Source organism: Pelodiscus sinensis, chromosome 4, assembly GCF_049634645.1.
Source record: "Pelodiscus sinensis isolate JC-2024 chromosome 4, ASM4963464v1, whole genome shotgun sequence".
Taxonomy (NCBI): domain Eukaryota; kingdom Metazoa; phylum Chordata; order Testudines; family Trionychidae; genus Pelodiscus; species Pelodiscus sinensis.
The window spans coordinates 64,286,699-64,314,097 of NC_134714.1; the positions used below are offsets into that span (position 1 = coordinate 64,286,699).

The 27,399-nt window shown below is 44.3% G+C and overlaps 2 protein-coding genes across 3 annotated transcripts in view; one reads left to right on the forward strand and one right to left on the reverse strand.

Annotated features, from left to right (window-relative positions):
* Nucleotides 1-4,851: 4,851 nt before the first annotated feature.
* On the reverse strand, nucleotides 4,852-16,651 carry OIP5 (Opa interacting protein 5). Its single transcript, XM_006128692.4, has 5 exons — nucleotides 16,330-16,651; nucleotides 15,382-15,448; nucleotides 12,600-12,722; nucleotides 11,735-11,816; nucleotides 4,852-6,326 (listed from the first exon to the last, which is right to left on the reverse strand). Exons 1-5 carry the CDS (start codon nucleotides 16,631-16,633, stop codon nucleotides 6,177-6,179), a joined length of 726 nt encoding a protein of 241 aa, XP_006128754.2. The 5' UTR covers nucleotides 16,634-16,651; the 3' UTR covers nucleotides 4,852-6,176.
* A 364-nt stretch (nucleotides 16,652-17,015) lies between these two features.
* The window catches only part of NUSAP1 (nucleolar and spindle associated protein 1), a 40,151-nt gene continuing 29,767 nt past the window's right edge, over nucleotides 17,016-27,399 (forward strand). Inside the window, exons 1-3 of one of the 2 annotated variants that reach the window (XM_075927138.1) lie at nucleotides 17,016-17,228; nucleotides 25,090-25,155; nucleotides 25,504-25,695. In XM_075927138.1, coding sequence (XP_075783253.1) covers nucleotides 17,136-17,228; nucleotides 25,090-25,155; nucleotides 25,504-25,695 — 351 coding nt within the window. In that variant the 5' untranslated portion in view covers nucleotides 17,016-17,135. The remainder of the gene's footprint in view (nucleotides 17,229-25,089; nucleotides 25,156-25,503; nucleotides 25,696-27,399) is intronic. The other variant, XM_075927140.1, reaches the window with a different exon arrangement.

A 27,399-nucleotide genomic window follows, 5' to 3' on the forward strand; every position in this document is an offset into this window, starting at 1 on the left:
TGATGTTGGGCAACTGAATTTATGTACCATATAATCTGTTGAAGAGGAGCAAAATTCTGATCCTTATGCAGAGCTCGTGAGGCTATAAAACTAAAGCATAGTTCAGTGAATACTTATCTTGGCAGTCTTTCTGATGGTGTTATAGAATAGTCAGTTGCAGACTTGTTGAGCAGAATTTTCCATCAAAACACCTGTAAGAGCTGCCTTTCCTTGGGCCTTCTGCAGATAGACTTTTTTTGCCTCATTTTCCAATACTAGGTATCATCCACTGTCAATGTGGTGGAACATGGTTGCAACTCTAGGAGCCCCCTCTTTGTCTTTTAGATCTCTTGTCCACCTTTCCCATAACTCTATTGATTCACAAAGCCCTACTCAAACTGAAATGGAATAAGCGACCATTTTCATAGCCCTGATGAGTTGGACAGGTATGACTCCCAATCCTGACTCATCAGGCAACATATCTGCCTCTTTGCTCCTCTTTTGACAGCATCCCAACCTATTGTCCCTGCATCTCAGGGCTTGGTTCCTTGATGGTTCTTAGGCCTAAAGCATGGATGTTCTTCCAAAGACCAGGTCAGTGCTATTAGAAGACTTACCACACAAAGGACTTAGCTGAAAGTGCTTCCACAGTGTACCCAGTGCTTCATATAACCCACTAGTTCTCCCTTGATATGCATCCTCAGCCATCTACTAAATCTAGAATTGTCCCCGGGCTTGATCTTGGTTCATTTAGCTGTCATTGCTGCACTGCAATTGACTAGTCAGTTGAGGGTTTTATAGTCTACAACTGCAATGTTTTTAAAGGCCTCCTTAATCTGTTGCCTTCAGTGTGAGACCTTACCCCAACCTGGGACCTCAATGCCTTATCCATTAAAGCAGGGCTACTCACTATATGGCCCACAGTGCGGTTTGGGTTTACATGGGGCTCAACACATGGCTCACAGGTAGGATCCTTTGAATATGGCCTTCACTGGGAACATGTTCCACAACAGCAAGTCAATATAATGGTCTTCTGTTGATACCTGTTTTAGTAGTTAAATTCCTGGACTGTCATTGCTCATTAAAAGTGTTGGCATATGGGTGGAAATTGTATTTTATTAATATCAGCAGAACTGATTTAAATGGGGCCTGCATGGTGTGTAGTCTTGCCTTAATCTTTGTATTCAGGCCCATCAGTGTGAGAGAAGCTATTTGCATGTATATGCAACCACGCTGAAGTTGCGGCCCTTGGCATGTGCTGTGAGTATTATTGTGGCCCCTGAGGTTTCCAAAGTTGAGTAGCCCTGCATTAAAGGTACATGTACACTGGAATGAAAGACCCAGGCCGTGGCAGATCTAGATCCTTTGACTTGGGCTCATTGGGTTCAGGCTGAAGGCCTAAAAATTGCTGTACAGATGATTGGGCCCAGGAACCCTTCTCCCTCCCCCTTCCAGGGCCCCAGAGCTTGAGTCCAAACATCTTCACTGCAATTTTACAGCTTCCCTTCCCCCAACCTGGGCTAGCCGTGGGTGTGCACTTGTTGCATATATGTGTCCTTTAAGGGCCTCCTTTTGAGCCCAAGGGGCTCAGGTCACTGCTGCATCTGTCCTTCAAGACTTCATTATTGGTGGTGGTCACTTTAGTTGAAGGCTAGTGGAACTAGGAGCTTTCATAATTCCTCCTCCCCCTTAGAGTATTACAGCCAAAGTTACCCACCTTCACTTCTTCCCTACAGTGTCCAGTTCCCTATCACTCAGGACATTAGACTGCTGACCTTTTTCCCAAGTCCCACTTGCTCAGGAAAAAGACCAACTTCCACATCCTGGACTGAAGATGAGCCCAGGCTTCATACCTTCACTGAACTTTTCAGAGTTTCCCCTGTAGGCTTGTTTCCTCCTTTGCTAAGAGGTCACCCATGTCCTCTCAAATGTAGTAGTCCTCAGGTTGAATTTTGGCATGCTAGGAATCCAATAGGGTGTACCCCCCACACCACCTACTGTCTCACTGCTCATTCCACTAGGGCTCAATCTACATACATTGCACTTCTTAGGAATGTATTTATTAAGGACATTTGTAAGGCAGTCACCTGGTTCTCAGTTCACAAGTTTTCATAACATTATGTATTATTCCATGCTGCCAGAGTGGACATGGAGCACGCTGTGAGATTGTCCTGGGGGTGGAGGTAGTGTGCAAAACTCTCCCCCAGGGCCTTATGCTCAAAGAAGCACACGGCCCCTGCAGCTGGCTGCTTTGAGCAGTATGTGGAGTGCAGAAGGCAGGGAGCCTGCAAGAGGCTCCCACTGCTGGACTGCGGAATGGTGGTGGGCCAGAGCCAGCTGTTTGGCAGGCTGCAATTTGCCCACCCCTACTTAAGGACCACTGTAGTAGAGCCAGGATGGCATTTAGGCACTTTAAGCACATCCTTCACACAGCATAACCTCTTACACATGATACATGAAAAAAAAAATCACACTAATGGGAAGGGAATAGTGGTAGTATCACTATTTGCCCATTCTAGACTATACCATAACAATTTTTGTTCAAGTGAAAATAAGGATGATGTGATAACTTTAAATAATCACAGACTCAGTTTTTGGTTCCTTTTGGAGGCCTGAATTACAAATTGTTTCAAAAACAAAACTAAATAAAAATGAAGCTTATGTATAGAAACCGAAAAGGGCCCAGAAAATTCAGTCAGATGTCAAAGGCTGGTAAAAAAAGTATAGGAACCACTGAAATAGAATGATCAATTGTCACTCCATAAAAAGTGACGTATGTGCGTTAACAGTTGCTCTGTAACTGAGGGTCCTTGCAGAGCTTGGCAGGCCCCATCTTGCCTGTCCCTGGCCTAGATCCTAAAATAGGATTCAGTCTTCTCCACTGCTGGAGCAACTTCCAAGTAGTATACAGTAACTTTGGACCTTTTATAACAAGTTAAGGATTTCTGAAGTATTTGCTACTAGCAGATCTACCTGATGTTGCTCAGGTCTTTAAGTGAAGTAACGGAATTCTGGGTTTGGAAAATAGAAAGCATGCACACTTTCCTTTTTTAAACAATTGTGTTATTCAAAAATAAAGGAAAAAAATTTGTATTTATAAAAGAAGAAAAGTGCTTCAAACATAGAAAAAATAAATATTTGAGTCTTTTGCTAGAGTAAAAGGGGGCGGGATGCAGCAGTGAGGGAAAAGAGCTGGGAGGTGCATGACTCAGAGGCTAGGGGAGACAGGATTTACTGCAGCTGCCCATAGTGGTGAAGGGGACCCTGCTCTGCTGGCAGCTTTTCCCAGGGGGCCAGAGGTGCACTCCCCATCTGGTGGCTCTGCTAGGGCTGTAGGGGCCAGTCCCTGCCTCCACTGGGACCATATAGCCTGTTCCTGGGGAGGGCACACCACACCACCCCTCAAGCCTGTAGCACTGTTCCAGGGCCAGTCCACATTCCTGGCCCTGTCCTCTCCCAGTGGGAGCCTCCCTTGGGGAGGGCTGCACTGCAGTTCCTGGTCCCAGCCTCTCTTGGGTGGGGACCAGGCTGTGCTGCCAGCCTGGGGAGGGGAGGGCGCACAACTGTGGGGCCAGTGGATGAGGGTTCCCCCTGTCTGACACTGTTTGGAGCAGAAGAGCCACTTATCTGCTCTGGTGGCTGACCACGTGCAGTCCCATCTCCAGCTAGCCACTCCCCTGGTGCAGCTGATGCCAGTGGTCACTCTGCAATAATGCTGTCCTCCAAATAGCCCCATTCCAGGCGCTTCCCATTTTCCTAGCATAACCAAATCCTGACCTTGCTTTAAGTTATGATCAGAGGAAGCTGCACGCTCCCTAGCTCTTACTGTTTAGGAGTTCTTGAACAAGACTTGCAGACAGACACTCATTCTAAAATATATTTTTAAAAAAGAACAATTTGTTCTGAGGAGTTCTAGGAGAGGAAATGAAACTGAAATTTGGTAGTATAATCAAAGAGATTGTTTGTAATGTTATTGTAGCTGTGTTGGTCTCTGAATTAGATACAGCAAGGTAGGTCAGGAAATATTAGACAAACTTCTGCTCGTGAAAGGTACAAACTTAAGTTACACTGAACCAAATAAGAGCTCAGTATAGCTTGAAAACTTATCTTCCACTAGCAGAATGTGTCCCAATAAAAGATACAGGCAGTCCCCGGGTTACGTACAAGATAGAGACTGTAGGTTTGTTCTTAAGTTGAATTTGTACGTAAGTCGGAACTGGCATCCAGATTCAGCCGCTGCTGAAACTGACCAGCGGCTGACTACAGGAAGCCTGAGGCAGAGTTTCTCTGCCCCGGGTTTCCTGGAATCAGCCGCTGATCAGTTTCAACAGCGGCTGAATCTGGACGCCTGGAACAGAGCAGCTAGGGTGCTGCCGGGTAGGTCCCCGCAGCGCCGCACCTCGGCACTGCGGGGAGCAACCCGGCAGCACCCCAGCTCCTCTACCCCGAGTGTCCCCAAGTCAGCTGCTGCTGAAACTGATCAGCAGCTGATTCCAGGAAGCCCGGGGCAGAGCAACTCTGCCTCCGGCTTCCTGTAGTCAGCCGCTGGGCAGTTTCAGCAGCGGCTGACTTGAGGACGCCTGGGGCAGAGCAGCTGGGGTGCTGCTGGGTTGGTCCCGCTGCCCGCGTCCTCCGCGGCTTTGCGCCATGTCTTCCTGGTCTGCTGGGGGGAGGCCTCCCCCCAACAGACCAGGGAGACACAGACGCTTTTCTCGCGGCGCGTCTGGGCGGTCCTGCCGCCTGCGTTCTCCGGGGTAAGAAAAGCCCCGTTCGTAAGTACGCATCCGACATAAGTCGGATCCGCGTAACTTGGGGACTGCCTGTACTACCTTCACCTATCTTCTCTCACATATAGTTTGACATGCAAAGTGATTATACAAAAATCTCATGTTTATTTTAAAAAGCATAGTTTCCAACTTTACCTTTAGTTACTAATTGTTACCACTGAAAAGTGCTAAGATGCATTTGGAGTATCAGTTCCTGAGATAGTTGTGGAGCGTACACAAACATCTTAAATGCAGTAGGCAATTTACAAGATTTGAATTAGCACTGGGTTAGGAGATACTCAAACTTAAGTAGGAGAATTTAGTGTCTAAAAAACGTAACTGTTGCTATTCTAGGTTACCACCAGGTATTTGGCCTAACCAGAATGGATACTTCAAAAGATTTCCTGTGATCATTAAACAAAAAACTCAACATGTTTTATTAGGTGGTAGCTCCAATACCAGCTACTGCTGTAGACCATCCTATTATTATGACATGGGCTATTTTCCAAGCAGTCCTAGACTCAGAGGTTACTGGGTTCTCTCATTTAAAAGTTTGCATTTCCCTTGCATTTGATTTGAGAAAAATGAAACAAACCAATAACTGTAAAAGCATGAAGTGTTGAGATCAACCCAGGTCAAAAACAATACTCATTGTAGTCCTTTGCTCAGGGCATGGCAGAAAAAATTTCACTTTTCAATTACATTAAAATGAGCACGTAAATACATTCTCCTTTATGCCTGAAATTTTGTATATGACCATTTCCCATCTTAGCGGAGGCTTTAAAACATAGATATATCTTCTGTGGAGGGAAAGGGGAATCTCCTTTCATCTTCCCAGATATAAGGGGTAGCTCCTACACCTACAGCTAGGAAGGAGGAAGAGTGTGCTCTCTCTCACACACTTACACCCCAAAAAAATACCCACAAGGGAAAGAACCCATTCAAGACTCAACAGGAAGACATCTGAACCAAGACTTCAATCCTATGAATATTTGCTCCACACAAAGGGATAACAAAGTTCCAGCCCCACTAAGAACACTGCATAATGGCTGACCTGGACTAACAAGATGTGGTAGCATATTTTGAATCACTCTCAGGACCTTGAAATCTTAGTTTACAACAGCTGATTTTTAAGCCATATATTGCTCATGAAGAACCACAGTACAAGCTGTATTACAACTCCAGGAGCAGAAGTAGTATTTGTTTTGAATTCCCAGGAGAAAAACTTCCTTGCACCTCAAAAATCCCTCCACTTGACCAGTTTGAGAAGCTTTTGCTGAAATATAGCTCACGCATGTAAAAAGTGGCAAATTAGTTTTCTGACATTTTTCAGAAACGAGTGATTACTCCAAAACTCTGTGTTCACCACCATGAAGGAACATGCAGTGATTCACAAATGGTTCCATATTCTATGGTGGCATATTAATAGCTTCACTTGATTCTTGCAAACCCTGGCATGAGGTCAGCTGTCCTTGATGCATAGCCCTGATTGTCAGTCACATTGGTCTGTTGGTTCAGTTCTTCTAGCCTCTTTATCAGTAACTCTAGGCGTGCATGAACTGCCACAAGCTGGTCTTTGAGCTAGAAAAAAAAGTAAGGGCAGTTAAACAACAGTTACATACCTTACAGCAGTGGTCTCCAACCTTTTTACACCCAAGATCACTTTTTAAGTCTCCGAACAGACGAAGATCTACTGCCCCGCCCCTTCCTTGAAGCCCCACCTACATTACATGAGGAAATCTAATGTAAATGTACTGCACAGGTGCGCAGTTCAGAGAGGGCTCAAGAGCTACTCTTGGAGCCCCTGAGATCTACCGGTAGATCGCGATCTACTGGTTGGTGACCACGGCCTTACAGTAACTGTGGTTCTTTAAGATGTGTTGTCCAGATTTCACTGCTGAGGTGCACGTGCCCAAGATCAAATTATTTTGAACAGCAGTGGGTTTTTGTAACTGGGCTTACACCCAGAATGCCCTCTCACCCCTGTAGCAGAGGGTACAAAGGGGAGAGCAACCTCAACCACACTCCACCGGAAAGAATGCTAATTCAGAGTCTTGTCACTATAGTAAGAAGGACAAGAGGTGTGTTATCTGTTGTGTTACTGTAAAGCATGTAACTATTCTAGGTATTACAGCAGGGCTACTCAACACGCGGCCTACAGCCTGTTTATTTGCAGCCCACAGTGCGGTTTAGATTTATGCGGGGCTCAATCTGCGGCCCACGAGTGGGAGCCAAAACAAAAAAGTAGTCAATATAATGGTCTTCTCTTGATAGGAATTTTAGTAGTTAAATTCCTGGACTGTCATCGCTCACTAAAAGCGGTGTCAAATGGGTGGAAATCGGGTAACTATTGCATTTTATTAATATCAGCAGAACTGACTTAAATGCGGCCTGTGTGGTGTGTCGTCTTGCCTTCATCTTTGTATTCATGCCCGTCAGTGTGAAAGAAGCTATTTGCATATATGCAACCACACTTAAGTTGTGGCCCTCAGCATGCACTGTGAGTATCATTGTGGCCCCCTGGGCTTCCAAAGTTGAGTAGCCCTGGATTACAGGATAGCCCTATCAATTGGCATACAAGCTGGAATTTTATACTGGTAATGTCAAGCTCCATGTTGCTGGGCAACATCACTCTGATGTTGGAACATCAGACAGGTAAGTAACTAATGCTGCTTGGGCCCTAATGGAGTGAGACATATGATTAGCTAGAAAAGATTACCTCTAATTTATAGAAATTCATAAATCGTGTAAAGCCTGAGAATACTTGGACAATCTCTGAGTGGATAAAGATAGCTATAGGAAACAAAGGTGCAATTTGCTGCTAAGCTGCCCAAATAGCAAATCTATTCCATTGAACTTTGTACATCACTCTGATCAAAAGGTGTTCTGCTTCAAAGTAAGATACTTTGAACTACAGAGAAGCAACCTCTCGTGCAGCCATTTTCCAGGCTGTCAGGTGCAAGGCCATCAGATTGGGGTGCAGGATCTGGACACTGTTCTGAGAGATCAGATCTAGCAGAACTTAAAGGTAAGTGATCCTCCACAAACTGATCACGAGTACTAAACTGCATCTCATCACAGCTTCCTCAAAATTGTGGAATAGGAAGGCATGGAATTAAGTCTGGAGCCCCCCGGATGAGATAAGACATCCATGAGGGAGCTTAGGCTCTCACCATTTAGTACTTGGTGTGTGTTGTGTTACAAATAGGTCCTCTTCTAGAAACCTTCATCTGTAAAAGATGCTGTAGAGGATTGAAGATCATTTCAGAAACTCAGCAATGTCACTGTTGAATTTATATGCTAGTATATTATGGAGGCAGGGAAGAAGTAGCTTTACTAGAGGGACAAAGGTGACCGACGTATTAATCCCAAAGTTGTACAGTTTTTTGGAAGAATGAAGAGGATTTGGCTCCTCTTTGCCTGTTAATATAGTGCACTTCTGTGATACTGTCTGAACGCTGGGATTATCACTCACCAATTGAGAGGAAGAAAGGCCGTTCATGCCAGCCAAATAGTCATGGGTTTTGCACAAATATTCAAGACCATTTCCCCAGAATTCAAGTCGTCAAGGTACACTCCCCATCCCCACCCTTAAGTGGGGGGAATCTGTTAGTTCAGTCCTTGGCAGTACCAATGTAAAAAAGGGAACTTTACTCCATGGCTATCTACCAATTTAGAGAAAGAACTTCTGGAGGGATCATTATGGGCAGATCCATGCAGTGCCTGTTGGGCAGACATACTGATCTCGGTCACCCTTGCAAAAGGATGAAGGTTTAGTTTACCATGTGCGCATGCTACCATGTGTCCATGAGTGAGGCAGGTTTTCACTCATGTCTTGTGCTTGGAGCTGTCTGAAATCTGTCAATTTGAAAACTCAGAGAGGTATGGTCTTACAAGTGTGAAATATAAACACTTCCATGTTTAACTCTATGCTTTGATTTTGTGCAAGCATGGATTTCTCTGTTACCTTGAAGCTAAGCAAGATGAAGATTTAAAAAGAGGATCACTTGCTATGAGGATTCCCTCAAATGAGCTAGTTTAAATCGGGGCATACCTGGATTCTTCACCTTCTCAAATGAGCTGCCAGCATGGTAAGAACTTTGGAGACTCGTGGGGCTGTCAAGAGGACAAAGTGTAGGACTCTGTACTGTTGGTGAGATGCTTCTATGAATTTCAACTACTTTCAGTGAGTTGAATAAATCTAAGCGTGAAAACAGGCATCCTAAAGTAAACAAATTATTCCAATGGATCCAAAGAGGGGATTTTTAAAGCTAGGGTAAGCATGTAGAAAATGAAATAATAGATGAAAGTGTTAAAATGTCAAAGACAGGGAAATAGAGACTCATGCTCTTCTTTATTTCCTAATCCCAAAGGGAATAAAAGCTCTTGCCACAGAAATTTGAGGGCATTTCCTATACTGAGTTCTCTCAGCTGATTCAAGCAGTCTATCACATATTTTAACCAATCTCCTTGAACATGAGGTTTTCAGGATATCATGATATCCACTAGGCTATTAGGCATCTCCATCATTCATCTCATCAAGCCTTGGAAGAATTTTAGTTCATCCAGTCAGGCAACAGGTAGAGGATTAACTGCATCATATAGAGGAGCACAAGAATATGGCATGAGGTGGTTGTTCCACCCTAAGCTTTCCTCAAGTACTTGTGCAGGTTGGAGTTGCTTCTTTGGGGATGGAGCTCTGGCATTGTAGATGGTGAAGGATACAGACTTCCTAGAATATAGTTTTGCAGCTGAGGGGAAGGGCAGGGGGAAGGCTGATGAAATGCATATGGCTGAATACCAACAGAGTGCTTCCTGCAGGACCCCATGATTTCCTGACATCCTTCAGAGATTAATCCCTGGATTTCCAGCCTACTTCCCACAGCACTGCCCCAAAGTGGTAGAAGGGGATGCTCAAGAGGACAAGGCATGGTTTGCTCCATTGAGTAAGACAAAAAGGAGTGAACCTTTGGGTGAAAAGTTGAGGATTTGATGACCACCCTTCTAAATCTCTCAATAAGAGGTGATCCCACATCACCAAGAGATCTGGTTTTAGGCCCAGCAGTGAAGTCCAGTGTCTAGGTATTTGGTAAAAACAAAAGGAATCCTGTGGCACCTTACAGACTAACACATTTATTAGGACACAGGCATTTGGGGTGAGGGCTTCAGACAGGACTGAAGAGGCCAATGCTGCAGTTAGGGCACTTTGTGCTGACTGGTCCTTATGCGGAAAGGGAACCACCAGTCCACTTTCAATATGGAGGTACCAGAGCAAGACACTGATTTCAAACTCTTGATGGAAATAGTCTTTGGAAAGGATCTCTCTCCTGCTTGGAAAGGGCATGGTACCTGCCCTGATTTCAGGAGTGGCGCTCCTTGAGGCTTCCTTTTGGAAGTAACTGTGAATGTTATGGATGATCAGAATATAAGCAGTGTCCCATAATGGCATTTTGGCGCTCTGGAGCCATGTGACTGACCTAACAGATGAAATTATGCCTTTGGTTTGCCCATCTGATGAGACTCATCAGCTTTTCAGGGAGGAAGAACTTAAGCCTTGTCTCCCTTGCCTGCTGAAGCACATTCAGAAAAGGATTGGAACCCAGAGCAGAACTCTGAGACATATCCCTCTCCTAGGCAAATAAGACATCTAGAATATCCATTAACAATGGGCATTGCTGCATTACAAGAGGGACATGGTTTGAACCTTGAGGATTTCATGTTAGGCATTTTAAAGTACTGTATGTGGGAGAGGAAATGAAAGCCTGTAAGACTGTCTTTTAAAGGGCTCTGTCTTGCAGCCACAACTGGTAAAAAGGAACTTGAGGATGGGTGGGGGAGGGCGAGGGCAGCTTCTCCACTTTCTATCCCCAACTACAGGGAGCAATAAGGCATACAGTATAGAGGTGCAGTGATCAAGGTTTCTTTTTAATATCAGTGGCTGATCTCATTCACATGCATACCCTCAAAGGAATCTCTGTGGACAGTTACTTAAAAGATAACCTGAGATACTATCAAGTTACTGCTGTAAACAGAGTCCTGCACATGTCATTATTTTATGAACAAATATTCCATAAAAGGTTCAATCCTCTGATCATTCTAGCAACATCCCTTATAAGCATTTCAAAAACACTGTTTGCATTTCTAATAAAATGCTACCATTATTTGACCAAACCTCAATTATTTTTAGTGGAAGTTTTGCTTGACTGAGCTTTGGGACTCTCACATGGTCCTAGAGCTTAGACTCCAGCCTAAGCCTGGAAGGCTACAGAGCAATGAAGCAGTCATGCAGCCCAAGCACAAGTCAACTGGCCTAGGCCAACTGTGGGTGTTTAGTTGCTAGGTAGATAAACCCAGAAAGGCCAGAAGAGGACTAGCAGGAGGAGAGAAGTCCTCAGGCCCAATTTCATATTCATACCAGAAAACATTAAAAAAAACCAGATCTGGCTTACAACTTGAGGGGGAACACATTCTAAAGAAAAAGGGATATTCAGACTAATTTTGGCCTAAACTATAGGTAATGTAAAAGCAGTTACAGAATTTAAATAGAAGTGTCCCTATGAAACTGAAAGACAGTAGAACTAAATTTTAGAGTAGCAGCATTCTTCTACATTTAGCACAGTCCTAACATTGCAATATATGAGAGGATAAGTCAATTAGATAAGAGTCTGACTAATTGTTGTCCATCCTAAATGTGATGCAGAAAGTAAATGTCATTGCTGAATAATTTGTTTTTCTCCAATTTTAAAAAACAGGATGCTGACATGACAAGAACTGTAAATTAAATTAAACCTTCTTGTGTTCCTTTAATCCCTTTTAATGATTAAATGCTGTTCTGTGCCAGAAGAACATGCACATTCACTTGTTTATGGGATAATGGAGAATGAGTGCTCTAATAGTTTAAGTTTACAGCATCCCTCTACATACACTAATTTGTACAAAATTTGCATTTCCCCCTGTTTCAACACACAAAAATCATAAAGAAACTTTACTTTTTCCAGGTGTTCCTTTAGGCTCAAAACAGGAAAGTTCATCTCAGAGGCCTCTATTACAGTTTTAGTTTTTAAGAGATAACTGAAAAACAAAAGTCAAACGAGAGAACAGTAATAAAAACCAGAGAAACTTTCACTGTATAAAAAGGAGGTTTATGCAGAAACTAATGCTGATGCCAAACTATAACTAGGATGGCTAGAAAGACTTGAAGTAGTATAAGCTTACATCAGCTGTTCTAAAAATGGGGTCTGAGTGTAATATCCGGGGCCAACAGTCCCACTGATTAAGTTTTCCTCCTCCCTCCTAGAACCTGTTCAGCAGTGTGCAGGTAGTGCTGGGAGGAAGTAAGAGGAAAAGTGGTGGAAAAGAGGAAAGGCAGAGCTATGGCATGGAGAGTTTCTTGGGGGAGGGGTGTAGTGGGGGCAGGGCCAGGAGCTGAGTAGGAGATGAACAGCGCCTCTGGGAAAAGTTAGAAGCCAACTTGGGGCGAGGGTGTCACAAAAAAAATGTTAAATAAAAATGAGGGTGCTCAGTTTGCTAATGTTTAAGAACTGCTAGCTTAGATATATTAATTTGGAAAGTTGCATTCTCTTCAGGAAGCAGTTTTGGTACTAGAATCCACAAAGCTTCTGGTTGATCTGTATTTGCTATCAGAAAAAGAAACAACCAGATCAGGGTTAACTTTGATATTATCAGTTCTCACTGACAGCAGAAAATATCACCAACCTGAATTTGCCATTCTTATTTTATACAAATCAATGTGGTTGGTATTCCTTATATTGGTATTCTTTCCTTCCCAGGAAGAGCTCTGCTTTGGACCTAATTTCTAAGTTATCCTTCTCTGACATATTGGTGGGTACTAACCAGAGGATGCTGTCCTTGAAAAGACAGAAGAGGCCTCGTAGATGAGCCAGTGCAGTGAAGGCAGAATAGAGGCTGAAGCCCACCATTATTCCACATGAATGACAGTACAATGCGTAGTAAGTGCTGAAAAGAAAAAGAAAAGGTTTCAGTGGAGCAGAGATTTCCAAACTGTAGTTCAAATATTGCTTACTGGGTTCAGTGAGACATACCAAAATATGAAGTATTACTTCTCTATGTAAGTAAGCACTGTAATAGTCATATAGGTTATGGGAATCCTAAGTACAGTAGAAGGATAGGTGTCTTTAATATAAAGATGGTACCTGCTCAAAAATTTGGAACACCCCAGAAACTGAGGTTAAAATATGAAAAAAAATGAAATCTAACCTAATGTCAGATCAGGACACCCAGCTAATACTGAAACAGCCAAGAATTTAAGAGAAAATCATTTCAGACAGAATTAAAAATGAATTTAAAAAACAGGAAACAGAGGCATATGAAACTATAAACATCAAGGCTGTGTCTACACTGGCATGAATTTCCAGAAATGCTTAAAACAGAATAGTTTTCGTTATATTTCTGGAAAAAGAGCGTCTACATTGGCAGGCTGCTTTTCCGGAAAAGCCCTTTTTCCGGAAAAGCATCTGTGGCCAATGTAAACGTGCTTTTCCGGAAAAGAGCCCCGATCGTCATTTTCGTGATCGGGGCTTTTTTCCGGAAAAGACTACTGGGCTGTCTACACTGGCCCTTTTCCGGAACAGTGTTCCGGAATAAGGACTTATGCCCGAGCGGGAGCAGCGTAGCTTTTCCGGAATAGCGGCTGATTTTGTACAGTAGAGCATCGTTGCTTTTCCGGAAATTCAAGGGCCAGTGTAGACAGCTTGCAGCTTATTCCGGAAAAGCGGCTGATTTTCCAGAATAAGTGGCCCAGTGTAGACACAGCCCAATTGATTAGCGATACAACCATTAAGCTTCCTTTTTTTTCTTATCCTTTCTGTCCCATTAGAGAAAAGCTAAAAATGTCTATAAGAATGGCTTGAGATACCTGTTAAGTTATGTATTAGCGTAAGAGTTACAGGCTGTGCAAGATGCCTACGGCCAGTCCCAGGCAAGTTCCATCACCTTCTACAGAATACAAAACTTTCCTTTAAAAAAGGTTTCTAACCTTTATAATTGTGACAAATCTTGCAAATATCAACCAAGCAGAATACAAATACAGGACTGCTGCTTCAAGTTTGTAGACAGCTCAAGGGGTTGTAGCTACTTAACTTTGAAAGTGGTAATACCTGCTTCAAATTCAATTCTAATAAATACTATTGTAAACCATGCTTGGTACAAATACTCTACTATAGCCACTTTCCTATCTATAGGATTTTGATTAACTTATTTCCTCATACACATACAGTAGATTAACCCCAAAATAGACCAAAAAAGAGCATTATCATAGCTAGGTGAACCAGCTTCTACTGATTGTTTAATTAATTAACAACAAAACTTGTTTACTTTCACTAGGACAGAATATAAAAACATTTTCTAGCTTAACAGTTAGACACACTTTTTTTTTTAAACACAAAAGTTTCTCCTCCTCCCCCCACCTCAATGGTAAATAGGGCAAAAACCTAGTTTTGTGTGGGGAGGGGAGGGTGAAGAGGTAAATTATTCCCGGAGAAATGTTGTGTCACTGCAAAGCACAGAATTCATGACCCTGGCAAACTTTTGCTTCCCTACAGAAAAGTGATTTCTGAGGGGAAAATAAAAGGAAGCCACAAGAGCAGTCATGAGTCCCTTGCCAGTAGTGCAGGCACATTGGTTTGGGAACTCAGAGCAGCCAATAGATGCATACAAATCACTGCTGGGGCAGGCAGGACTGGACAGTTATGCATTTGAGACACTATGCTTGTGGTATGCCTGGTGGGGAGAGGCCTGGCTTTGGGGTGCTTCTGAGGAGGTAGTTGTGTGGCAGGTTCCATAACTTCAGAAGGTGCAGAATGTAGCAGCCTTCCTGCTTAGTGAGTTCTTCCCATTGTTCTTAGTGAATTCCCCCAGGAGTATAAAACAGGTGTAAAAACGTTATGGCTCTTTTATATTGCCAGTGATGTAAAGGGGCCTTACTGTACAGGACAGTATGGTCTTATAAATGCTTATGGTACTTTAGTAATTAGAACTGGTTTAATTTTTGGACTGAAAAGATTTCCTATCAAAATGTGGTCCATAAACTGTTTGCTACTGACCATTCTGGAGATGGTCAATAGCCAGTATAAATTGGGAGTTTGAATCCCCATTCCTCACTTGCTCTTAATTTGCCTATGATGTAACAATGAGCGTATGACTACATATTCTTGTTGACTAGTAACTAGCTATATTAGAGGGGATTTGGGGTTTCCTCCAATGCTCCCCAAGCCCAGTCTTCATCCATTGTACTGTAGTTTAAATATAATCACCAAAATTTTTGAAATCAGGGTGATTATACTACTTTAAGTAATAAAATATGCAGAATTTTAGAATAGTATGCAGAATTCCCTTGAGAATAGAGGCTATCAATTTACAAAGCTTTCTTAGTTGAAAAAGCAGTGGTTAGGTCCTAAGCCAATCTCAATTACTTCTCAATTCTGTAAGACTCTTCTTAAGAGGGAGTTGGAAGGATTTTCTAAACTTATTTTCTTCTGGCCCAGAGATAGTTCTAAAATTCAGAAGCAACACATTATTGCCTTTCTGCTCTGCTGTAGGATCATCTAAAAACTGAAAACTAACATTAAAAGCAAGAAGCAACATCTGAGGTACCTACCATCCCAGAAGGGCTCCTTCAATACCGACCATTAAAGAATCTTCCAAAACAACATCATTTGTGACTTCTGGGAAGATAAACCCATAGATAGGTAGTTATACAACACTGATCATTCACCAGTATTTCTGCTAGTGCCCAACACTAAGGTTTTAAACTTCCTATCTTTAGGCTTGGAATGATTCATTTATGTGCTATATTTACTTTAAACTTACTAAATATTTTTTAATGTATCAATTTAAATGTTTGAACTAATAGAAAATTAAAATCCTCCAGTGCTTTTTATGCAGACTGACTGAATCCCAGATTCAAATCTTTTCTAATATCTAATTTGTATAAGAACAATAATGATTTTTGTTGCCAGAGCCAGCTACTAGCACGAAACAGGTGTATTTATTTAAAGATTCAGGTAGTGGGAGTATCCTGCATTAGTGCACGAGGAAGAGGAACGGGACAACTGGCAAGCAGTGGCAGATCGGAGTGGGAATGAAACGAACAGTCGCTGGCCAGGAGCAAGGTGAGGGGAAGGAAGCAGCTATACAGCCGCTCACGTCCCAACTGAACTTGCAGGATTGCAGTTTCACTTGCAAAACGAGTAGAGCGGATCGGGTGTTAACAGATAGAGCCCGCTTATGTCACTTTAGATGAAGTCTCCAAACATCTCGTGCTCATCGAGCATGCATTAGGGGCCAGCGAAAACAAGAGACCAGCTCACTCGGGCAGAGCTCACCCACCCGCCGCTCTCCATGGAACGGATGCTAGGCCCGCAGTTAGATCCCCAGGCCCGCAGCAGCCATACTCCTCTCCGCAGGCTCGCACCAGCGCCCGTGCAAGCTAGCCCTGCCCAGCCCAGGCCATCGAGCAAGGGAGCGCGAGAGAATCCTGCCCCAGGCTCCAGTCGCAGCCCCGCTGCCCAGGCACAGACGCTTCGGAGCCCGCGCGGGGACTCACTGAAGCAGACGAGGACTCGCAGGCAGCGGTCCTCCTGGGCGCAGAGGTGCAGCGAGTCGGCCAGCACCGCGCGGCAGCTCCGGCAGTGGAGCAGGGCACAATCCTCCAGCCGGAGCCCGCGGCGCAGCAGCGCCCTGGCCCCGGGGTTCCACGGCTCCTGCTGGGGCTCCGCGCCGCGCAGCTTGCCCGTGTCCGCCTGGGGCGGGCGGCCGCGGCTCCGCAGTGCGTCCGGCCGCTCGAAGGTGATGGCACCGCCAATCTGAGGCTCCTGAAACAACTCCTGGATGCATCTCCGCACCGCCATCTTCGCTCACCCGCTATCCGCGCTGCTGGTTTGAAACCAGCGCCCACCCCCTTGCCATCCCAATTGGAGGGCGACCTACAGCTCTGCGATCCGATTGGGTGGCACACACATCAATCACTTCACCAGGCGCTCGCAAGACGGGACTCGTTAACTCCGACCATTGGATGGTGGGGAGAAGACCAATCATTCTACTTCCCAATCAGAGAGCGAGTTGGGCTGGGGCGCGGCTGTATTTTGATAGACAAGTGCTTATCAGGTTAGGAAAACTAATACAAATCCCGTTCTCCAGGATGCCATTGGCTGTCTGTGGGTCGCAGCCACGCCCACTGATAGGTTGTCCAGCCAATGACAGGGCGCGAAGGGCGAGTTCGAATGCTGAGGGTGGGACATAGCAGCTTGCTTTTTGGCGTCAGTTGCGCGCGGGATTTGAAGCCTCGGCACGGCCGTTATCCCGGGCGGCGGCGCTCGCAGATCGGTTGCTGGTTCCCGTTGTTTTGCTGCCATGGAGCTGCCCTCGCTGCAGCAACTGGAGTCGCTCAAGTACAGCGAGCTGCAGCAGCTGGCCAAAGCCGCCGGCCTCCGGGCCAACCTGAAGGTGAGGTGGTGGCGCCTCGGCCGGGGAGCTGGGGGGACCCAGCAGAGAGGGGACGGGACAGGCGGCTGCGGGGCCGGGTCTCCTCTCTGGCGCAGGTGGGGATGATACCGAGTAAAGGCGATAGCGGGGGGTGGAAGAGCTGCGGGGCTGACGCTTCTGTGGTTGGGCGTGGGGACTCCCGGGCCCCTGTCCCCGCCGTGCTCCAGTTATCGGGCGGCCCGGGCAGGGACAGGGCGCAAGTGTCGTGGTCACCACGTTATGGCTTCCAGAGTCAGACTTACAGGGAGCAGCGTTGGGATCGCAGCCCCAAAGCGTCCATGTGAACTTCTTAAGGCAAAGAGTCTGGCTAGCTCAGTAGCCTGTTTACTGACCAGTCTCAGGGGCAACTGTGTTAGTCTGTGCCCTCAAACAAGGGGGTGTCCTGTGGCATCTTAAACACTAACAGATTTATTTGGGTGTGAGCTTTCCTGGTGTAACCCCTCTTTTCCTTCTCGGGTTACTTGGGAGCAGGTCACACTCACAGGTGTGCCTGATGGTTTTAACATAAAAAGAGTTCCTGAGCACCCTGGTGGTGGTGATGGTTAGTTGGGGATTTCCTCTCCACCCCCTTGCTGCAGTCCCTGGCTCATAAAGAATATGTAATGGCAGTGTACACACTGTCTGGCCCTGTACACACTTCATGGTATGCCTTGGGAGCCTCCAGGAATAAAATTATTTCAGCATTAATCTGGGTCTAATTCCAATACAACAATTACAAATTATAAATAATATACATCTAATTGATTACATTTGAATGAACGCACCTTTACTTAACAACTTAAAGTAACAGGGTTTAACAAATTAACAGTGAATAATATTAACAAAGTACACAGAAATGATAGGAATTTATCTATCTGGCATTTGCACTGCCATGATTTATCCCACCCTCGAGTGTGCACTCCTCTGAACTCAGAGTCCCAGATGCTTGTGTGTGTGTGCTTGAAGATCTGCAGCTGGAGTGGAAGTTCTCTGTAGGGCATTGTTTCTTAAACTTTTTAAGACTGGGGAACACCAAACAATAATTTTTTTTTGAGGAACACCAATTATTTTTTTGAGCCTCCCCCCCCCCCCCCCAAAGGTTGTTTGCCCCTTTAAGGGTGGCCATTTTGAACTCTGTTGTTCTATGAGACACACCTCCGATTGCCTTGTGGCCCATCCGTGTGCCGCAGAATACAGTTTAAGAAACACTGCTGTAGGGTGTGTGCTAGTCCAAGCTGTGTAGCCAGCTGCAAACTCGCTCTGCTACTGGAGTAAGTGCCACCAAATGCCAGCAGTTCTGGTTCCCTGGGCTGGATACTCTGCCTCTCTTTGGACCCAGAGTTAGCCTATATCTCTGAGGTCTGTCCTAGGCAGCACTTTCTCAAAGAACCTATTTACTTGCAGCCTCCTTCTGTGTGCTGGTTTTTGTGTAGTCCTCCTCAGCCACAGGTGCAGCCAGAGTCTCTTCCCGCTAGGGCAATCAGCAGCCTGCTAGATCTAAGCACCGCAGACTTTCAGTCCTAGAATGTAGCTGTTCCTGGTTTCCTCAAGGACTCATGCGAGTTAGTCTCTAGGGCTAGAATGCAGCACACACGATCCTCCTGGAAGAAGTCAGTTACCTTTAGTAAGGGGACTACACTGGGCAAAAAACTACTTCATCAATGCAACTGACAAAGTGGGGTTTTGCCCATGAAAGCTTATGCCCAAATAAATCTATTAGTCTGCAAGGTGCCACAGGACTCTGTTTTTTTTTGTCTTCTTATGGTGGCTAATACCAGATGCTTCAGAGGCAATGAACAGAATAGGGTGATTCTCAAGTGATCCATCCCCTGCCCTAGCCAAGCTTTTGGCAGGTAGAGGCTTAAGAATGCCCAATGCATGAAGTGTCCCTGACTATATTGGCTAATAACAATTGATGGACCTTTCATCCATTGTCACCTTATTTTTTAACTCAGTTATACTTTTGGTCTTTATGACCTCTTCTGGTGAAAAGTTACATAGGTTGACTGTGCGTTGTGTGTAGTAGTTGCGTATACAGGTTGGACCTCCCTGGTCCAGCATTGTGGGAGCCTGACTGGTCCCAAACAAGAGAATTTGCCAGACTAGGGGAGATCTCCAGCCCCCAAGCCCGTCACCTGCTACTGGCAGGATGCCCCGGCAGGCAACCCTGCCTCGTCCACCCACCCCACCCCCAATATGGGTGGGCTGCTTGCCCAGCTACTGCTGGCTGCTTAGGTGGCATAGGCTCCTGCTGTGCAGCTCTGGTACTGCGCAGCCAAGGGCAGCTGCGGGGCTGGAGCTCCGACTCTGGCCCTGCATACATGAGGGAAGTTGCGGGGCTCTGATCATGCACCTTCAGCCCCAGTCCTGTGCAGCTGGGGGAAGCTGTTGGACTCTGCACCGCCAGGGTAAACTGCGGGGCTCCAGGCCCAGCCCTGTGCTCCTGGAGTTTGTTGCGTGGACTCTGACCCTGCACTGCCATGGTGCTCTGGCCTCAGACTCACATTCCCAGGGGCTGCTGGATGCAGCATTGGGGTTCCAGTCCTGTGCTGTTCCCAGGAGGCTGGCCCTTCTGCCCTTAGGCTCCTGGGCTCTCTGGTCCAGGAGTATCCATGATCCTGCTGGACCAGAGATGTTGCTGGACCAGGGAGTGCCAGAGTTTGGAGGTACAATGTGTGTTGGTGTAAAAGTGGTGCCTGTTAATTTAATTGGGTGACTGTTGGTTCATGTGTTTATGTGAATGGGTTATATAAACTTTCATCGCACCATTCATAGACCTTTCTCAGAGCCTCACCTAGTTATCTTTTTTTTCTCAAGCTGAAACATCCTAGTCTTTTTTTAACCTCATATGGAAGCTGTTCCACAACGTTAATCATTTTTGTAGTACTCTAGTCTACCTTTTCCATTTCCAATATATTTTGTAAGTGAGGGGTAACAGAACTGCATGAAATAGTCAGTGTCATACCATGGATTTATACAGTGGCATGATATTTACTATTTATTGCCTAACCCTTTTTTAATGATTCTTAACATTGCAGCTGCAGTGAAAAAGCTAAGACATCGAGTAGGTGTTTTCAGGACCTATCCACAACAGTGCCAAGATCTTTTCCTTAAGTGGTAACAGCTAGTTGAGACCCTATCATTTTGTATATGTAATTGGGATTAGGTTTTCCAATATGCATTGCTTTGCATTTATCAACATTGATTATCACATGTAATTTATTGCCTCATCATCCTGTTTTGAAAGATCCCTTTGTAACTCTTTGCCACTGCTTTGGACTTAGCTCACTTGAGTAATTTTGTATCTGCAAACTTTGCTAATTTCTTTTTTACTACTTTTTCCTGATTATTCATGAATATGTTGAACACTAATGTCTGTATGGATCCTTGGGGGCAGTGTTCCTTCTAAATTTTTTTTCAATCCATGAGTAGAATAAATTGTATGTGCACTGAGACGTGTGGATGTGAACATCCACAGTAGAAACATATGCTGCTGGCTGTGGGCAGCTGTAGATGCTCTACTAATCAGCAGGACAGCATCTGAATCTCTGAGGTGACCATCCCAGCACTCAGCTTACAGGGAACACTGGCTGGGGAATATCACTATTTTTCCCTGAAAACTGACCATTTATTACTCCCCCTTTTTTCCCCTCTTTTAATCAGTTCATGAGGCGCTTTCCTCTTATTCCATGACTGCTTAGTTTGCTCAAGAGCCTTGGTGATGAATCTTGTCAAAGGCTTTCTGAAATTCGAAGTATACTGTATCCACTGTGTGATGGAGTGTGATCACAGAAGTCCCATTAGGATCATTCCAAGACCAATGTCTCCCCAAAGCACAAACTTGGGCTTACTTGCCCCTTGCAGTTGGTACGCATAGGAGAGGAAATGATACACGAGACCATCTCTGTATCAAAATTGACTGTACAGTAATCAAATTTGAGAATCCTTGCAATTTTTCACTTTCTATTATGTTAGAGGAAAATTAAGAGAAGATATTGTGGAAGGGAGCATCTATCTATTTACTTTGATCTGCTTAGGTTTAAGTACCCATTCTCCAGATACTTAATGATGCCCTGTTTCACATACCCCTTCCTTTTTCCTTTTTTTCTTTCTCCTCCCTCTCTTTCCCCTCTCCTATTTATTTCAAGTTTTCATATCCCCTACTCATAACTCCGGTCATCTGAAGGAGTGAGCTGTGCCCACAAAAGCTCATGATACCATCTACATGTTTTGTTAGTCTATAAAGTGCTACCAGACCATTTGTTGTTGTTGTTGTTGTTTTTTTTCTTAGTAAGTATGTCACTCAGGAAGACACTGGAGTAAACACTGCCTCCTGTGACCAAAAAGAGGCTAGAAGTTTGCTTCAGTGAATCATGACACAGTTTTGTTCTCTTGACTATTTATTTAATTGCATTGACTATTCAATTAGCCAAACAATCGAAATTTACATCCCTAATCAAAAATATTCTTGAGTCAGACTTGGACATAAAATTATCTGTTCTAAAATCACTGATTGCTGTTATGTGGTTGTACAACATTTTAAACAGGTTTTAACTTTCTAGATTGTAGATTTAATTTTCCTGTTTCTAGAAACTTACAAATTGTTTCAACAGTTCTTGTTTTCATGTCTGAAATGAGCACATCTTCAAGCTGACTGCTTTGCAGTAAACTCTGATGCAAACTTTAAAGTTTCCTTATCTATGAGACTGACTGTAGGTTTTTTTTTTCTTCTCAATTGTGGTGTTTTTGTCCATCAAGATAGGGCCTAATGTTACAAAGTGGCTGGTGTGGAAGAAGTGTAGTGTTTAAAATGTAACAGTTAGTGCACTTCAAAAGCCTTAATTTTACCAACTTTTTACATTCTGAGAAACCTGCACTGATTCCTGGTCCCTTTGCTAGAGTGAATGACATCACAACTACTTTAAACTGGACTGAAAATAGCCATTCCTTTCAAACATACTATTTTTGATTAGGAATGTAAAATTTCGATTGTTTGGCTAATTGAATAGTCAATGCAATTTGTATTGACTGTTTGATTAGTCAATAAGGGTGTGTCTAAACTACATGGCTCCCTCGATGGAGCCATGTAGATTAGGCTGATTGGCAGAGGGAAATGAAGCCACGATTTAAATAATCGCGGCTTCATTTAAATTTAAATTGCTGTTGTGCTGAGCCGACACACAGCTGATCAGCTGTTTGTCCGCTCAGTGCACTAGTCTGGACGCTCCCGCGCCGACCTGAAAGCCCTTTATCGACCTCCCCGTTATGCCTTGTAGGATGAGGTTTACCGGGGAGGTCGATAAAGGGCTTTCATGTCGACAGGGGAACGTCCAGACTGCCCCGATCTGCCGACAAACAGCTGATCGGCAGAGCGGGGCAGCCATTTAAATTTAAATGAAGCTGCGATTATTTAAATCGCGGCTTCATTTCCCTTTGCCGAACAAACAAATCTACATGGCTCCGTCGACGGAGCCATGTAGTCTAGATGTACACTTAGGGTGCTTCTGCCTTTGAAGTGTAGCAACAGCCCTGGGGCTGTTGCTACACTTCAAAGGAGAAAGTGCTGCAGAGAACAAGAGAGGGCGAGGGGGAGAAGACTCACTGGCCCTGTGCCCCTCTTGCCCTTTCAAAGCAGCAGAGCCACATGGAGCCTGGGATTAGTGGGGGAATCCCCAGTTGACCCTGGGCTCCATGCTGCGCTGCCCACTTTGAAGCGCTGCATGCAGCCCGGGGCCAGCTGGGGACGCATTTTAAAGTGACAGTGCCACGTGGAGCCCAGTCTGGCCCCAGGCTCTACATGGTGCTGCTGCTTTAAAGCACCCCTTCCTCTTCTCCTTTCCCTGCTCCCCTCTCCCCCCATGCCTCCTCCTGATAGAGGCAGCAAGGGAGAGGAAGCGACTAGTCAACTACAGCCACTCCCCGAGTTACGAACCAACACTTGGTCCATAACTCGAAGTGTTCGTAACTTGGATCCCATAGAGTTATGTGGCAACTGCGCTGTTCGTGAGCGCGGATCGCTGTTCATAACTTGGATCCACATTTACAACTGCTTTGGTCGTAAGTGCGGAGGTCGTAACTCAGGAAGCGGCTGTATCTGTCCAATAGTCAGTCATTCAACCCTATTTTGATTCCCTCATCTTTTTCAAATCCTTCCCTTTACTCTGGAATCTTTTAACTTTAAAATCAGTTAAATATTTTTGGAAAGTTTCTGTCACTTGATTCTCATTATACAACCAGTAAGGAATAGACAATAAGATGTTCCTATAACACATTTGAAACTAATGTTGTATTTTAAAATGCTAAGCCACCTGTGTATTTAGAACAAAAAGATGTCATCCAAATCACAGGTGAATTTGATCATTTCGTCTCCAAGTGGGATGAGTGCCCTTAACATCTGAAAAAAAAATGGTAAATATTAAAAAATATACAAGGGCTTTTAAATGGTTACTGGATTTATTATGCATAGGTATTATTATTTTCAAGTTGCTTATAATTTTCCTTGAGCCACAATGACTTCAAATGTGAAAGACTTCATCTGCCTAGCATCATAAAATAAAATTTGGGTTAGAATTAATTGAACTTAATTTTTTGTTTTTTGTTTTAACTTCAGTGGAATAGTTCATTATGGAAGTGCTAATGTTCTCAATTACAGTGCTGCAAAAATGGCACACTGCCATGTTTTCAAATTTAGAATTATATAAATCAATGGTTATTCATTAAGATTCATGCAATAGGAATTTTTTAAATAAAGAAGGAGATTGGTGTTATACAGATTTTTTTTTCTCATTTAGGATCTTGGAAATTTGTCATTAAACAGCTTAAAACTTCCATTACTGTATGTAATAATTTTTTTTGTATTTTCCCTGTTGGCATTATTTACTTAGGAAAATATGATCTACATGTGAGCATGGCTCAAAATAAGTGATGCTGTTTCAGAAATTACATATACCTTTAATAAGATTGTGTCTGTCTAGATGAGTCGACGTACCTTATCGTAAAATTACTAGCTCCTCTGGAAAGCCAGTGGTCGCTGGTCTGGAAAATATCTCTGCTCCAATAAAGGAAGTGCTTTGCTGAATAGATAGCTTAAAGCATGTTTATTCCCATTGATTTTAATGAGACTCCAGTATCTGCTCAATGTTAGGTTACCTCTATATTACACACCCGGGGTGGGTGTGTGTGTGTGTGTGTGTGTGTGTGTGTGTGTAAGTATACCAACATTAAAAGCAGTCTGTATTCTTGTTGTGGTGTGTAGTTACATGTGCCAGTGAAAAGTTCTGGCACAGAGGAGCTAGCAGGGAAAAGCTTCAGCAGGTCCCAGATGCTAGAGCCGTTAACTGCTGCAAGGAAATACTCTGGCTGGGGGAGGCACTGTGAAAAGTCTCCACTTTTCCCTGCTGCCTCCATCTTGCCATGCCCTTCTATCACTTCCAATAGTGTTGTTCCTATTGTATGGAAGGGTTGTGGCAGAGGTTTCCCTATTTATTTCCCTGCAGAGGGAAAAGGCTCTGGCAGCAGGGTACTGTACTGATTAAAAACAGCAGTGTATTCAGGGAAGCATGGTTTGGGCCAGCAGAGAGTATGTAGGCTATATATTTGCATACATGTCTTTCTACTTGCCTAAGCCTTGCCTCATGAGCTACACTGCTTATTTATACTGGTGTTAGGAGAACTGGGTGGGTATGTAGCAAAGAAGCATGTAGTGGAGACCTACCCACAAACATGCGTTTTGCTGAATAGAAATATACTTAGGCAGATGCTTAAGTGCTTTGCTGAATTGGTCAGTATACAGGGTAACCTTATGCAACTTTTGTCTAATGACCTAGTGTCTTCTCTTCTGCAGGCAGATAAACTGCTGAAAGCGCTGAAGTGTCACTTTCATGAGCCAAAACAAGAAAATGGAAGTAAGGTAAGAATTGTGAAAGACAATGTGCTAGATATTATTCTTGTGAAGCAAGTTGCAATGCACTGCAATTATCAAAATAGGAGCCCTTAATGAATAGGGCGAGTGCTAACATAAATTGAAATTTTACTTAAAACCAATATTTCATGCTTAATGTGCCCACCTACTGCTGGAAATTGACATTTTTGTTTAATTTTCAAGTCATTCCATATATTGCTAGATCAGTGTCTATCCTAACAAGAGAATTGCAACAAAAACATGTGTTCCCTTAACTTGTGAAGCTTTCTTAGTGCTTCTGACGTGAATAATATGCATATAGTAATGCTAGAAAATGGTCCCAATTCTCTTATACAGGACTTTGGAAGGAGCATTTCCTCCTCTACAGACACAGAGGACCTCAGCAGTCCAGAGACGGTCAAACCTATTCCAGTGTCCTTTATCACAAAAAGACGTAGGAAAGGCAGGAAGGTTGAGACTGAAAAGATGGCCTCAAAGGAGGAAATTAATACTAATGAAGAAGATATGGAGTTTCCTGCTGAAAAAGAGGTGACTCAAGTTTCTCAGGTTTTTTCTTTTTATTAAGAAAAACACAAGTTAAATACAGGCTGCACATCTATAAACCAGAACTCTCTTGTTCAGCAACATCTATGGTCTGTAAGGACCATGAATGTTCCAGGATCAGAGTCCCAGCACGCTGCAGGGGCTGGGAGCCTGGCACTATGCAGAGGCTGGGGGAATGTGGTTCAGCTGACCTGAGGAAAGGGGGGCTGGAGTCAGTGCATGGTTCAGCTGTGTTGCAGCAGGGGCTGGCCAGAAAGCCTGCTGGGGAGAAAGAGGGAGCAGGAGGACCAGAAATGACCTCCCCTGGTCCAGAAAAATCCCTCATCCAGGACCGGTTGGGTCCCTAGGAAGCCAGACCAGGGAGGTCTGACCTGTAGAACCCTTGGTCTATTCAGCTATCACTGGGCATGAAATGCCTGCCTTTCAATAGACAAACCCAATAATGTTTATTGACTTGGTATTTTGGCATCCTACTCTTAAACTTTGTCAACTATTACTTATAATCAATTATTCCTGTTTAATCTTATTCTACAAGTGATCTGAAGTCAATATAATCTTGATGGGTCTTTCCCAGAGTCATAATTTGACTTTAGGTGCACATATACTGCAGTGGATGCAGTTTAAGAACCTCGTTAGAGATTAGGTACCAGGACACTCTAATCATGTTTCATTCTCTTTTTAGGCTGAATGCACTCAACTCTTGAATCTTTATTAAGAGCAGACTCAAGGGGTGAGGTCACAGAAGACAACTGGAGGGTTGTTCTCCAATGTGCTGATAATACCACTGATAGCTACCTACTTTGCTCTCTGGAGCTCACCACTAGGGATGTAAGCGACTAGTTGACTATCCAATAAGCTTTTCCTTGACACATTAGTCGACTAGTTGCTTCTTAAAAGCCGGTTTCCCTCCAGCTCCATGGGATGGGACGGGGCGCAGCAGCAGCACTTCCTCTTTGAAATGTATAAGAGCCCCAGTACTTGAAGTCCTCTTGTGTGTTTCAAAGTGGAAGCACCCGCATGGAGCCTCGGGAGCCATGCAGCATTCCAACTTTGAAATGCAGAAGATCCCCTGCTGGGACTCTTGTACGTTTCAAAGGCAGAATGCGCAGTAGTCCTTATCAACTAATTGAATAGTTGATGGAAATCCCATCGACTGTTTGACTAGTTAATTAATTGATATTTAAATTCTTACTCCTCACCACTCCTGTTCTGCTGGGTCAGATTGTCTGGTCTTCCCCAGACAAGGTACAGAGTTGGGATATGTTGTTGTTCGTCCATCGTATTCGAAGAGGACCTTGACATCTAACAGGTTATGGACTGTTCATGGTGTGTCCGCAAATGGCTGATAAGGCCGATACGGGCACGGAATGTTCTACCACAGGTCGGGCAGACATGTGTGGGCACCACTGTTGCATCTTTTGCAACTCTGGCTTTACGGAGTGCTCGCTTCTCTTGTGCTATGGTTGTCCTTCTGGCTTCAGATGTTTGACAGCCTTGGTAGATCAGCGTGTGCCATGTTGATCGGTCTTGTGCCAGGGTCTCCCAGGAGGTGGTGTCAATATCCAGGGACTTGAGAGAGGCTTTAAGCGTATCTTTGTATCGCTTCTTTTGTCCCCCGTGCGATCGCTTCCCTTGAAACAGCTCACCATAGAAGAGCTGTTTAGGGATGCGATGATCTGGCATCCTTGC

Bases quoted from the DNA above. Each gene is read 5' to 3' on its own strand.
- OIP5 (XM_006128692.4), bottom strand. From the start codon at position 16,633: ATGGCGGTGCGGAGATGCATCCAGGAGTTGTTTCAGGAGCCTCAGATT. The intron at 15,449-16,329 runs GTGAGTCCCCGC...TTATCTTCCCAG, and splicing joins GCGAGTCCTCGTCTGCTTCA to AAGTCACAAATGATGTTGTT. The intron at 11,817-12,599 runs GTTAGTACCCAC...TTTGTTTTTCAG, and splicing joins TTCAAGGACAGCATCCTCTG to TTATCTCTTAAAAACTAAAA.